Genomic DNA, 14,695 nt, shown 5'->3' on the forward strand with positions numbered 1-14,695 from the left:
ATTGTAGGACAGTGCAGTGCATACTCTCTGCAGTCATATTAGTAAAGAATGGCAATTCATCTTAGCCGGGCTTTTGTGTTTTTGTACATATTATTGGCAACATGCCGAAACAGCCTTTTTTTTCTCTTTTTTTCCCCTTGGCTTTTCAGCTTAAAAGCGAAAAGCATTATTTTTGTTCTGATTTTTTTTAATGTTTTTTTTAATTTTTCTTCTAGTTCCACCCCAAGTTCCATAGACTTTGTACCCATTTTTAACCGGGGCATTTTGGACCTTAAACAAACTTGTATTCTAATGGAACCTAACCTATGTAAAGACCCCATAGTGAGTTTGTGTCATGAAGAGTGACGTCATAATTATGTCATCATGCGTGTCATGGGTCACGTGACCTCATATTAAATGTGCAAACTTTAAGACCCTATATCTACGGAACTGAGATTGGGATGAAACTTGGTTTGTAGGTAGACTGGGATGTGTAATAGGTAAAAATTGAGGTGACGTCATCATGAAGTCATCGTGTGATTTTATATCGATTTTTGAAGTTATTAAGATTATCACCCCATCTCTCGAACCCAACATGCTAAATTTAAAATTATTTTTGTATTAGGTTTGTTTGGTTATAGGTATGTGCACAAAAGTTTTGTAAAATGTGTGACGTTGCGATGATGTCATCAAAAATGCGAATTTCAAAACACATATAAGAGTAAGTCCGATTGTCTTGAAACTTGGTGGGTATGTAGATACTGTTATTAGAATGCAAAATCTGGAAGTGACGTCATGATGACGTCATCACCTAATTGTTTTATTAATTTATAAACTTTTTACATTTTCTTCTAATACAAAAATTTGACATTATTTCTTTTAATTCATTTTTTTACAAGAATTTTTTAAAATGCGGAAAAGCCTGTGTTCTGTTCATCGGACAGACATAGCTCTGTCATTTTTGCCCATCACATTTGTACATGTTTTTTTTTTTTTTCCCCGGCACTTTGGGCACTAAAATTAATCCCGATTGCCTTTTTACCTGACAAACACTTAGACCACCACCCACAGATGTGCGCCAAACATTGACGTCATCATGCCGTCATCATGAGTCACTTGACGTCACATTTAAAGTGCATATTTTGAATGCCTATTTCTACAACTAAAGGTCCGATTGGGTTTAAAGCTGGTATGTACCGGTACCTAGACCGGGATGTGTTATAGATGAAAATTGAAGTGATGTCACGATGACGTCATCATGGGTCACGTGACGTCACATTACAGATTAATAGATTTAATCTTTGAAAATCAATATAAAGTCAATCACGATAGACTTGATCTTGATGTTTGCGGGAATTGATTGAGTAATCCAGGATCTTCATTTTATCTCATGTTTACTAAATCACGTGACCCTTCCAGTCCAAACCTTCCGGAAGTGCCTTGTAACTTTGAAGTGGAAAAAGATGTGAAACAGCGCCCTCTATAGCGGCAGGTTGAAAAATTTTACATGTCACATATGTAAAAAAAAGTTGTCGAAACAGCCCTACATGTATGTTTGCCCACAAACATACATGTAAGTCTAGTTCTTGTGGGTTTTTTTTTTGGAGGGGGAGGGGGGCCTTGGAATGGCGATTACTGTTATGTTTGACTAGATTAATCCCCCAGTGTAGGGGGAATAAGCCCCTTATAATAATTCCTCGCAACATACCTTACAGATTAACTTCATTGCAACAAGACACTTCCATGAGACAGTAAGCCCAGCGCACATGTATAACAATCAGTCACATGATGACCAGTCACATGATGACCAGTCACATTGATGACAATCATGTGACTTCCTTCGCGAATCTGATAGGTTAACATTGGTGAAATCAGATCCAGGAAAATCACATGCGACAAAATCAAACATGTTTGATTTCATCCAGTCGCCCGGTACATGGTCAGATCTGTCTACATTTTTTGTGCACACCTCTGTACTATAGTCAGATGATCCGGGAAACTGGTATAATCAGGAAGGTGTGTGCAGGGCTTAATTTGGATTGTACTTCCAGCAGGCAAGTCAGCCATGTTCTGCTTTCTGACAGCAAAGTTTGAACAAGAACTATAGGTTAACCATAGTTAAATTATCTTAGCTCTAAGATAGACCCCCAGAGGAGTCGGGGAGTCAGACCCAAGACGTTTTGTGATGTTGTTTTGATATTTATTGAACTTGAGACATCTGCATGTTGCTTATGTGCAGGTGTAAGTTGTATTACAAATCAACCGCTACTCAACAAATTGTCCTCGACTGAACTTGTCCTGTAGTTGTTTGTGTTGATTACAGGAAATGTTCATTAGACTGCATATGAACTTGTACTTGAATGTTGTTTCACAGGGAAAGACAGTTAAGGCAGGTACTTTGCTGGGACGCAATAATAACGGAGAGACACTGGACACCAGCCCAGAACGCCAACCTCCCCCTGACACTACCACCGATAGACCTGACCCTAGCAAGAGACCACCAAAGCGAACATCTTCCCTTGATGAAGCACTGTCTCTGGGTAAAAACAGAACAACCATGCGATTTAGTTGTGCTATATTCTATTTATAATAAGTCCTTTCTAACTTGAAGTCCCATTTGTGCATGTCTTTGTATTCCTTGTTTCAGTTAGGTGCTTTACAACAATCAGGCATTCAGTTTATCCTTGGATCAACTGATTTCCTCATGTTTCAATTCACACTTTTGCCGTTACATATTGAAAAGCACTATATAAAGTCTTGTAAAGTTTGAAATGTCCTCTTTTTATAACTTCCTATGCATGCCTGAATATTTAAACACTATTATGATCACTACATTTGCCTAGGCAATAGACATTGAAATGTAAATGTAAGAAAAATTATCAGTATCAGAAAGTTTTTGATTTTTGAAATTAAAATGATAATTCGTGAATTAGTATCTGATGCTTTATTTGAAATAGATAATTGTGCATAAATCTTTTACATACTCCATTGACCTGGCATACTTAATGCCTTTGTGTAGCACTACATTTGTGTGTGAACAACATAAAATCCCATTGTATGTTTGATGAATACATGATTATTTCTGTGGTTGTTGTTATTTTTAATCTTCTCACTATTGTTTTCAAGGCAACAAACAACAGACACAGGAAATACTTGGCCTTCCAGAGCCAAAAATTGGCTCAGGTTCTCCTTTCAAGAACTTCACTCTGAGGAACTTGAAGATTGGCTCCATTCTGGCATTTGCCCGTAAGGTTGGACTGGAGAAAACAGCAGATGACTTACTGGCAGTTGTCAAGACCATTGTTGTGAGTATGGATGTCCTAAACATTTACCAGTATTCATATGGATTATTTAAGAAAATTAAAAAAAATCATTAGTTTACAATTTTTAAATATAATGTTCAGTTATGCACTGACTTGTAATGCAAATCTGTCCAAAATGTAAATTTGGTATTTTTTTTATTCATAAACACCTTAGACAGTTTACCCATCCTTATTGGTCGAGAGCCTGTCACGTGGCCGGTTTTAAATGGTTGATAAAGATCGACTGGCTGGTCTTCAACACTTATCCAGTGTCACATGAAATTTGGACTCTATGAAATCCAGTGCCTTTTACCGTTTTATTGGTTGAACGTTCACAATCCTCACATAGGCATGTGCAATACTGCCAGTGAGTCAGTATTTCATAGTCCTAAATTCACAATGCACCGGCACAGCTGTGTTCTGTGCCAGGAGTGCAGTACTTGAGACACACGCTTCAATCTTCATATAAGGAGTTGTTAACGACTTCCTCGCGAGAGGAACGTACCACAATATAGCTAGAAAGGTGTTTTGAAAAACATGAATTAAAATTGTTGAACAAAATCGTTGGCAATTTATAATTGTTGACATGTTTTGACTTTTGGACGGAAGAGATTTTATTTTGTGACTGAAAAGGTATTTATGAATGGGAATAAGTATGTTCTTGGCCAGTATTAAACACTATGTTTAAGACTGGTTGGAGTCTGGACACTGATTATTACCCTCGCCTGCACCTGAATTCTAATATTGACTGATTTGTTACATAGGTAATGTCATTGCCATTGAAAATTGTGTGTTTTAACAGAACAATGTATTTTTATATCATTCCAGACACTCCCAAGATAACTGGAATATAGTTCCAGGATTAGAACTTGTCAAACATAGATCTGCTTAATTTTCCTCTTAAGCAAATTCCATGTCTTGAAGTGGAAGTATGTTGAATAGTTTAACAGAGTAGCACAATGTATTACATGGAATTCCAAAATCTTTCTCTGTTGTAAACCTGCAGAAACTAGTGAGTGACAAGCCATGCATTCTAGCTGAGTCTTTGTCCAATGATATGTTGAGGATTGAGCTCCAGCAACGCGGTCTCAGCTCACAGGGAGAGAGGAAGACTCTACTCCAGCGATACAAACAACCCGAAGATCGTAAGTACAAGGTGCTCTTCTGTGTGGTTTAGGTATGTCGTACTTGAGGCTATACATGGCTCTGGAAAGGTTTTCATACCGCTGGAAAGTGGAAAGCAATTTTTTGTCATAAAACCTTTGCTGCAAATTGCGCATGAGTTTGGCATAAAGAAACGTTTGACACAATCCTACCGATTTGATGAGAGAAACCATGCTCTTGGTGAAGAAAAGACTTACTCCATCTGATATGGTATCATTCAAAACAACATATCATTGAATGTAGTTTCAAAACAAGTGTCCCTGTTGTGCAATACAAATCTGAAACTGGATCCACTTCGGAGACCAAAAAAATGCAAAGGTAACTGTGTCTTCTCAAAATGTATAGTATCTATCCAGCTTTATAACTTCGGCATGTAAGTTGTTATGTACCCTACCACAGTTTTGTCATCGTGTCGGTGCAACAAGGCCGAATCTCCTGAAACAGCGTCTGACGTCATGCACGTGAAACGCGAGTTTTCATTGCCAAAAGGTCGTATCTCGCTTAAAATTACCCGGATGTACACACAAAGTGAATGAATGTCTTTTACATGTATTCAACATTGCAAGTGTGAATTGCGATCTTTTGCCATGATGTCATATATTTGTGAAGGAGTATGCCATACATGTACCTGCCAACTTTCCAAATTTGGCTTCAGGTGCAAATCCAGAGGAGGGTTTGGGGGATGTAAAAAAAAATAAAAAACCAGCTCTGTCAAAAATTAATTTTTCTCATAGAAATTCATAAAAAATATGAGAAACATCCCCCCCCCCCCGATCTGACACCCCCCAAAAATTATACATGTACTGGTATTTTGCCTGTGCAAAAAGTTGAATTTAAACAGCGCCCCTTATTCAAATAATGGTACCGAACCTCCCCCCCCCCCCCACCATTGTACTTGTACTTGTAATTGTAATTGTAATTGTAATTGTAATTGTAATTGTTCTTTATTACAGTGGGGGTCTCCACTCAACAAGCTTATGCTTCTTGAGACCTCCATCCATCCATACACAATAATTCAAATGTTAAATAATATCATATGTACATGTATGTGTTTGAAAAATTGAAGATTTGATTGATCGATTGATTGATCTTGTACGGTAACCCTAATCATGCTAATATGTGTGTAAAAACGTACAAACTCGAAACTCAACATTGATAGCACGCATCTCAGAAAAATATGCGCACATGTTATTATTGTTATTATTTATTTGACTTCAACAAACAAATAAAGACAGTAAACAAAAATATTTCTTTCCCTCAAAATATCCTATGGCTTACAATGTACAATTCTCTACAGATTAATTGCGCTAAGAAGGGTATGCACAAGTACTGGTACGTGTACATGTATACCATACATGATATTGGTAAAGCTGATTTACTGTTAATGTACGCGCAGTTGAAAATGACCGCTCGGGTTGATTACTAATTTGGATTTTGAATAGTTGGCAGCTATGGTATGCATTCAGTCCTAGTATGAACCAGCCCTCTTTATTGTTGAATAAGGATGAAGCTCGATGGCACTTTGGGGGGAGGGGGGAATTTAGCATAAACAGTGAACTTTCAGAAATGAATGTAGTAGATATACACTGTTCATGTGTACATGTACACAGTACTAGTACCTACATTATTACATGCATAAGTATTTCTGTTATGAAAGACGTCCTGCTGTTTCTCCCCCCCCCCCCCCCCCCGCCCCTTTTAAAATATCCTCCTGCAAATTAAATCTCAGAACATGTAACTCTCGTGATACAAGCATCCTGAGGATTGTAATTGTGTTAATTGACCTGCGTGGGGTCCTTTGGCTTCTTGTACACCTTCATGTTATTGCTGTTACTTTTACAGTTTACAGCAGTTTTTTAATGAATGATGTGTCTTTGCAAGTGTGAGGAATTTGTTGCAAATTCAACACCATGCACTATGGACTAAACTGGGACGATTTTTGTTGTTGTTGTAGGCTGTCCCCTTCTACAAGTCTCCCTACCCAAGAATGTCTACTGTAGGATAGATAAAAGTTGCCTGGGCGTGGAGTGCTGTATGAACGTCAAACTCTTCATGGTATCTCTGGCCTTCAAGGCATTCATGCGCTTTGATCCTTGCGAGTTTCAGTTTGTACTCGGGGTCAACTCTTGGAACTACACCATCCAAATCCTGGATGTTGAATTTGGTAAGTCCACTACTTTTGTACAATTACGAACTCCTGATTTTTGGGTGATTGGGCACATCCCGATCACCATTTAATAATTGTTCAAATAAATAGTCTTTGTTTCTTTCCCTCCTTTTTCTTTTCCGGACAATAATTCTCCATGGGTTTTTCTTCTCAAAGGGTTTACGGTATAAACTTGTAGCTTTGAACCAACATAATCCCAATCAAAAGATGTGCAAGACTAGTCACCCTCTCGAAGCCCCATCAAACCATATCACCTATTCTGCTTATAATCTACACTGGCTCCCAGTCAAGAGGAGGATAATCTACAAGACCCTTCTAACGTATAAATGTCTCCATCATCTCGCCCCTAGTTACCTCCAGCAATTAATCCATAAATACGAACCTCGTAGAAATCCTCGATCAAGCTCACAATCCCTGCTCGCCTGCTCCGCAACATCGATAAGGTCATACGGTCAGCGAGCATTTTCATCTGCAGCCCCCAGCCTCTGGAACAAACTACCCAATCACATCAAGGATGCCCCAACCCTGGACACTTTCAAAGCTAATCTTAAAACCCATCTGTCCACTGCAAATTATAAATAATGTTAGTGTTTTCTCTGTTAATTGTTAAGCGCATTGGGACCCCGTGTAAAATGCGCTTTATAAGAACGGTTCATTTTTATTATTATTATTATTATTTATCTCTGACATCATGATGAAGTCATCAGGTACAAAATACAAGCGATTTTAATTGAAAAACTTACCAACTTCTTTCATGTATTACTCTTGAACAGAAAATCAATGATGTTTGTATATAATCAGATAGATCATCAATTGATAAAATTTGTTGTCCTGTAAGTGAAATTGCTTGACTTTTACTTCTGAGAATACCTGAAAGTTTACGGACAGAAGCCTCAAAATCAAAACGAACCTAAATTCTTCCAAACGATTCACGGGAAAACGATAAAACCTGGTATGAACTTGAACACTGGTCCGAAGATTTGACCGAAATTTTGATGTCATCATTAAGTCATCGGTCATCAAATTACAAGCAAATTGAGGTCGAAATTTTACTTTGAACCATAACTTTTCAAATGAATGGAGTACCGTTCTAATCGTTTGTGGTCAGTTAGCCATTGCCTCAGGCAATATTTTGGATTCCTGGGCACAAAGCCATTTAACCTTTACTTCCGGTGCAATTAAAAATGGATATATAACTTGACAACAAAAGCACTTTACTACAGACAGACAAATTATTGAGGTGTTAGTGACGTATGCCTAACCATGCTAACACAAAAAGGCATGATGATGTCATTATCTGAAAGTATGCCCTCTAGCGGCACATCAAATAAAGTTGAACTTGCATGAATTTAAAATTCATTTATCATTTTTGGCGAGCTGCGAAGCAGATGCGAGCATATGTAATATCAATTTCCGTCCGTCTGTCTGTCTGAGCGTCCCTGCTTACCACGAACCACTTGTGGGGTACCTGTCCTTTGTTTGTGGCCCACAACTAGGTCCTAATTATAGTAACAATGGAAAACTTTCCCATAATGCGGTGACGGCTATTCCATGTACACATTTATATATAAGGTCATTTGTAGACTTTTTTTGTTGGCATTTAAAAACTGGACCCCTTTACATTGGCCATGTTGGCACATCATCCTGAATCCTGATCCCCTTCCATCATGCCCATCCCTAACCCTACCTTCAGCCTCCCTTCCCGCCTTTCACAGTGAGCCATGACGGCTTCGCCGTTCTAGTTTTTTTTCTCAAATTGCTCCTAGACATTCTTTGGATAACCGCAAGTGACTTTGCAAGGTTTCAGAATCATGATGTCATCAGACCGGAAGTTATTTTGGGGAGAATTTGAAAATGATCAGTTTTCTGTTTTCTTTAGAATTCAAATCCGCCATTTTGAACCGTGTCTAATGACTATGGTCGTACCACAAAATAATGATACCCAGTACAATGTTGATCATGGGCTTCAAAATGCTGTGACGTCATCAGACCGGAAGTTAGTTGTTGTTTTTACTTATACTTAAACATTCATTATAATTTCCATATTTTCAGAAGTTTTTGCCCACCTCATGATGAGCATTTATTCCGTCAGAGCTAAATCAGTATTCAGTTTGCACACTTTACAAGCTGACGACTTCAAACCAAAAATAACGTGTGCATTTACATAAAATATACTGAAAGTTATCATACCCCAAAAGACATTTTTTTTCTTCAAATTAGATCGAATGGTTTTACAGGAAAGGCTGAATTTCATGGTCCTTTTACTGTTCTGTAATAATAATATTCACAACTGGGCGATGTCCTATGAAATGGTTTTCTGGCCGATCACCCCGCGTTTGTAACTCAACAAATGTGAATCTCTAGTTATACATTAGAAATTTGAAAAATTAGATTTTTAAGATTAAGAAGGATGTGAAAAGGCTGATTTTGGAATTAATCTTGCTTTGAGAGAGAGTTATTAACAAACACTGTTGTTTTCTGCCCAGGCAAAGAATGGGACGTGCCAGTGCCCTTTGACATTCCATTTTTTGATGATATGGAGCTGCATCTTAGGTATTTTAATCTTTTTAAAATTCTAATTTTAAAGTTTTAAAGTTGAACAAAGAAATTGTGTGGAGCAGACAGGGGTTCAATTGAACCTGCACCCTCCGGATTACCGTTCTGGCAATCTATCAACTGAGTCCTTCAGCCATATGTTGGTAATTCCCGAAATTGTCAATGTTTTTGTAGGTGTCAGAAGCCCTAAGGTTTAAACCCATAGATTTAAGCTCTGCCTAGCTCCAATAAATTTCGTTGTTCAACTTGAGACCTGACTGAAAGAACTCAGACATTTCGAATTTGAGAACTTTGTATAACTTAGTTTAAATATACAGAAAGACAAAGTACACATACATGTACTTTGGAATTTGTGCATGAACAATTGATGGGGCTTTGTGACCTCTTTCCAGAGCTCCAGTGGGGGGACACATCAAGTGTGCATACTGGTTCGCGTATGTATGGCGTAGAGTGTGCACAACTAATTTTCCTGAATGTGCACAAACCTACAGCATCTTTGCATGAGTATCACGCATTGTCAGTGTGCATTCCAATGTCCCTGCCATTGGTCACATCCAACTCTCCCCTTGTAACCTCTGAGGGGGTACCCATGTACAGATTAGATCCGGATAGGGCCAGATCAGATTAGGATACAAAATGGACATTACTGACAGTTCGGGCGATTCACAATGCAGTGCGCCGCCAAGAGTTTACCATGGAGGGTCCATTTTTCAAGTATGGTCGACAAAACACGGCCCATTTGAATGAGTGTCAGTAGACAACTTGAGCTTATTTGTTACAGATTGGGCTATAGCGTTCTGCTGCGATACAAAAAACATATTGATAAAAAGAAAGGAAAACGGCAAACATATACTCGAAGCATACAAAACTACTGACCAGAAAAACTAACAATTTGAAATGTACCGCGCTGCGAATTCGTCGACCATCTCCCACAATGCACTGGGAAAATTGAACTCTCCGTGGCAAACTCTTGGTGGCGCATGCGCACTGCATTGTCATGATTGTGAATCACCCAAATTATCACTAATGTCCATTTTGTATTCTGATCTAATCCGGCCCTTTAATATTCCCCACAGGTACCGCATTGAGAAGAGCAGGACTCGGCTACTGGTCAGCATGTCTGTTGGTTTCTGCCCAACGACTGGTGATGCAGATTGTTTGCCATTTATCCAAGTGTTGAAGGATTCTGCTATTGCTCTACCTGTCTGCCATCCCGATGGAACCATCACGTGGCCAAACAGTAAGCATGAGGGAAAATTATAACTGTACAATATTGTTACAATCAAACCATCATTGTTATAATTCTAACAGTACATATAGCAGTGAGAATTTCAGGGGCCTGGTATGTTTATTGTTGATGCAGGCATAATCATAAAAATGCTGAAAATTATATAAATTGAAGGTACTGATTCTGAACAAAGAAAAGAAGCAACATGTTCGTACAAATATAAATTCATATTCGAAATACTATACATTAATTTGGGAATTCCTAAAGGAAGTCTGATTTGTCTGTCCCTCCAGAATCTTTCTCAATTATCAAAAAGTAGGAATAAAGATACTAGCAACTGATAGATGCTGCAAAAAACCAAAACCAAAACCCATTTAAAATAAAAAAAAAAATCCCAAAACCAAAACAATAAACTTCATATTCAATTTTAGTTGATCTGGAGGAGTATTTCTCTCGCGCTGCCTTGAAGAAACTACTCAAGGAGACGGGTGAGGAGCTACTGAAGGCAGGCACTGAGGCTACATGGAAGTTTGTCCTGGAAGAGCTTGGCATACCAAGGGTAAGGTCAGACTTTAATAATGACTGTTAGATTCATGTACCGGATTAGTCTGAAAATTTGGGACTCTCAATACTGTGTATGAGAGTCCCAAAACTTAAGGTATTGAAAACATGCAAAACAAGAAACTAGACTGGCACCTAAAACAACCAGTCAAACACAGCTTCAGTACTGCATCAATCAACCATGCCAAAAGAATTTAAGAAATGTGGCATGAAGCGGGCACTAGTCTCAATTTACTACACATTTCTCCATTGTCAAGCCACCCGACTATTGACACTGAATGAAGAGAACAGTCTTTTCAGATAGTTGGACCATGGTTGGACATGTACCAGTCTAGTATTTAGCCCCATTTTGAAATCACTTGACTTCCCTCTCATGTGCAAAATATTGAAGAAAAGTCTCCTTTAAAAATTGAATTCAGTCTGCAAACTTGGTTGGTGAAATACTGGGACATTTTCTTTGCTCCAGTGGAATTTTTGGAGAAATTTGCTGGCTAAACTGTAAGTAAAGTGGTCCTGATTTAGTTTTGCACGTTTCAGAGCACTCCAGAGCCCAGACTGGTACCGGATATATCAGAAGTTCATGTAACGTATGTTCACAATGACTTTGATATTTTTTTGTTGTACACCAGTACACTGCTAGAAAGCTCCCAGTGCACAAGGAAGGCAATGTACCCTAGGACATGCCTGTGTCAACACTGAACTGCGGGGACAGCAAAAAGTCCCCATAACTCGGTCCTAATTTGCCTAACAATAAAAACCTTTCCTAAAACATGGTGACGGCCCGCCCACTGTAATGCAGATGTGCATATCAATGACTATAGCATTGCACTGAGACATGAAATGCACAGGGATGTCAAAAGGAAGAAGTTCCGTCTTAACAAATGAGGACTTTATAGGTATTCTCCTCAAAGGCTCAAAACAGTTATCAAATGTGATGTTAAAACAATGATAGCTAAAACAGGAGTCCAAAGAAACTGATATGCAATTAATGTCATTGGGTTTCCAGTAGGCTTCAACAGACTCTGCAGACAGTATACAATTGTTGTCTGTTGTGATATAGTCCGTAGGTTTTGTACCACCTCTGAAACATATTTCGCCTCAGGCCTCATTTACATCCCAGTGTGTAAAAATCAATATTCACAACATTAAAGCAGACAATGATTGTATACTGTCTGCACAGTCTGTTGAGGTCTGTTTAAAAATCAAAGTGATTTCATATCAGTCTGTTTGGAGTCTCTTGTTATTTCAGTTTCTTTGGCGGCATCATTGAATAAACCACAAGAAAGATTTGTCCAATGATAGTGCGTGTGAAGTCTCCCCTGCTTGATCAATGTCTTTACATTAAATAATTCAGATTAACCTTTTATTGTTGCAAGTTATACAAGTTACACCCATCATTATCCCTCCTAAGGAATTATTGGATGGTAAAGAGCCATGCCCAACGCCCACCAGTTTGAGTAAGATGCAGCTGATAGCCACACTGGAGGAGAGGCAACTTGCAACCACAGGAACGAGGATGGAGATGGAAGCCAGGCTATCGCAGGATGATAGAAGTAAGTAGAATAACTCAAGGAAGGCTACATACAAATCTTGTGGCTACAGCTGCAGTTGTACAAGGGTCTATGGGAAATGGCTTCAGCCGCTACAATAGGATTATGTTTTAATTGGAAGCCATAGCCAAGTGGTTTGGTCTTTTGCATCATTCAGAAAGGTATCAAAATCAGTTGTTAAGAAACACCAGATGCTGTTTGTGTATGAAGCATTAAATAAAGGCTAAGGGAATGGAGTGAAACTTAAATAATTTGTTTTCAGTACTCTAATAGGCCTGAGAAGGAGAGGGTCAGCAATCCACAGAAATGCAGATCTTACCATGCATTTGCACACAAATACCGCGCCATGGAACAAGGATGATCCTTACTGTTGAATAGTAAATCCCATTCACCATGGGCGAATGGGATTGTTTGAGCCCCAGGGTGAATGGGAGCAATAATGAATGTCACGTGATGTAAGTTCCACCAATCAAATGACAAGGATCTCATGCTTAGCAGCCATTTTGAAATTGACCCTATAAAGTCTAAAGACAAAATTGGACTTTATTGTAAAATCTTGTCTGATCTGTACAGCGTGTCAGTTCTTCACGTTGCCGGAGTTCTCCCCAGAGCTGGCAAAAGTGGCCTACTGCTCCCTGAGTGAGAACTGCCTCCGTCTGGACTGCTGTCTGCAACTCAACCTTGAGGACTGGCAATTCCGCCGCTCCTTCAAAGCCTTTGTGGAGATAGATGCCTGTGATTTCACATTCTACGTCGCCTTTCAGCACTTGCAGTACAAGAAGTTGCTGCTGAGCTATGAATGGGGTGATTTGGGTCATTTTATTCACAATTCTACATGTATTACAGAAAATATGTCCCAAATTTCCCATGCGCAACCGCAAGCAATTCCTCAGACAGTAACAAAAGAACGTTGCGTCACCACACACACACTCATCTTTGTAAAAACCGGCAATCGTGAACCCCCTATTGTACCTTATCCTCATTCCTTTGTTTGTACACTAACTTTTTAGCAACAGCTCTCATTGGTTTTGTACACGAATTTCAATCGTGGACTTTTGGTCCATCACGGACGTGTTGTTTGTGCCCTAACCCTTGTCCCTAGTGCACAATTGCCGGTGTGTACATACTCATACACACACACTGCATGTCCCAGAATCCTATTGATATCTCGCCCCTTTTTTTCTCAGGGCATGCTGCCTATTGTGACATCCAGTTGTGACCAAGTCTCGAAACATAAGTCTTAAGGACAATTTCCACTTGCAGTAAAAAATGCATAACTAGCTCTGCATTTGATATATCACTTAGTTCCATATCTTTTAAGATAAGTATTAAAATACATACAACCCTTACACGTATGTGGTTAAAAAGCTTGGCAGTATAGTCAGTTTAACGTTTTACCCCAAAAGTAGCTCAGGTAATTCATGATTCAGTTTGAAGTCAGGTCACATTTCAGTAATCAGTATTTCACAAATGAAGTCCATTAATCCACACAGGAAAACCAGAACAGCAAACCATTGGTCCCATCGCCCTGAAATACTCCATCAACAAACTGGACGCGGAGAAGGTGTTTGAGATTGACTTTGGAGCATCTATCTGTAAGAGCGCTGATGATTGCGTCTTTAATGTGGACATCATCCAGGACTACAGAGTTCCCATTCCATTCTGCAATTCCAACTTCTCATTCTCCCTTCCAGGTAGGAATAAGAGTTTCATTTGATTCTTTGTAATGATGACAGCAATAATTCCTCATGAGTGTTCATGAACAGAAGGCTTCATGATGCTTTCCTGAATCAGTAGATATTGCAGGGTCATTGAAAATTGCAACTCCAGACAAGACAGAGTGTCTGTTTTATTAATCCTTAAGGTGATATGTAAATGTGGTATTATTAGTATCTTAGTCATGTTAGTGGTATTAAAAAGAAGTCCTGAACATTACTTTTATATGCCCTCCATGCATAAATACTATGGCAAATCAAAATGAGAGCTATCTGTGGGAGACACGTTCTGCGTGTGCACACTGGTTTACGTGCATATGGTGCACACATGCTGGAATTTGTATCCTTGTGGAGTCATTTGCATTTTCTCATGTACTACAGAGTTTAATTGGATTCTTTGTAGTAATGACAGCAAGTATTCCTCAGGAGCAGGAGCGTTCATGAATAAAAGGATGTATGATGCTTTCCTGAAC

General features: G+C 38.9%; 1 protein-coding gene across 1 annotated transcript in view; it reads left to right on the forward strand.

Annotated features, from left to right (window-relative positions):
* Positions 1 to 14,695, forward strand: part of LOC119732930 — a 212,078-nt gene that overhangs the window by 34,958 nt on the left and 162,425 nt on the right. Inside the window, exons 24-33 of the mRNA XM_038206513.1 lie at positions 2,354 to 2,519; positions 3,106 to 3,284; positions 4,288 to 4,426; positions 6,400 to 6,609; positions 9,099 to 9,165; positions 10,245 to 10,408; positions 10,828 to 10,955; positions 12,369 to 12,510; positions 13,081 to 13,311; positions 14,001 to 14,201. Coding sequence (XP_038062441.1) covers positions 2,354 to 2,519; positions 3,106 to 3,284; positions 4,288 to 4,426; positions 6,400 to 6,609; positions 9,099 to 9,165; positions 10,245 to 10,408; positions 10,828 to 10,955; positions 12,369 to 12,510; positions 13,081 to 13,311; positions 14,001 to 14,201 — 1,627 coding nt within the window. The remainder of the gene's footprint in view (positions 1 to 2,353; positions 2,520 to 3,105; positions 3,285 to 4,287; positions 4,427 to 6,399; positions 6,610 to 9,098; positions 9,166 to 10,244; positions 10,409 to 10,827; positions 10,956 to 12,368; positions 12,511 to 13,080; positions 13,312 to 14,000; positions 14,202 to 14,695) is intronic.

The sequence above is a fragment of the Patiria miniata genome, unplaced genomic scaffold, assembly GCF_015706575.1.
Source record: "Patiria miniata isolate m_02_andy unplaced genomic scaffold, ASM1570657v1 HiC_scaffold_1, whole genome shotgun sequence".
NCBI classification, from domain to species: Eukaryota; Metazoa; Echinodermata; class Asteroidea; order Valvatida; family Asterinidae; genus Patiria; species Patiria miniata.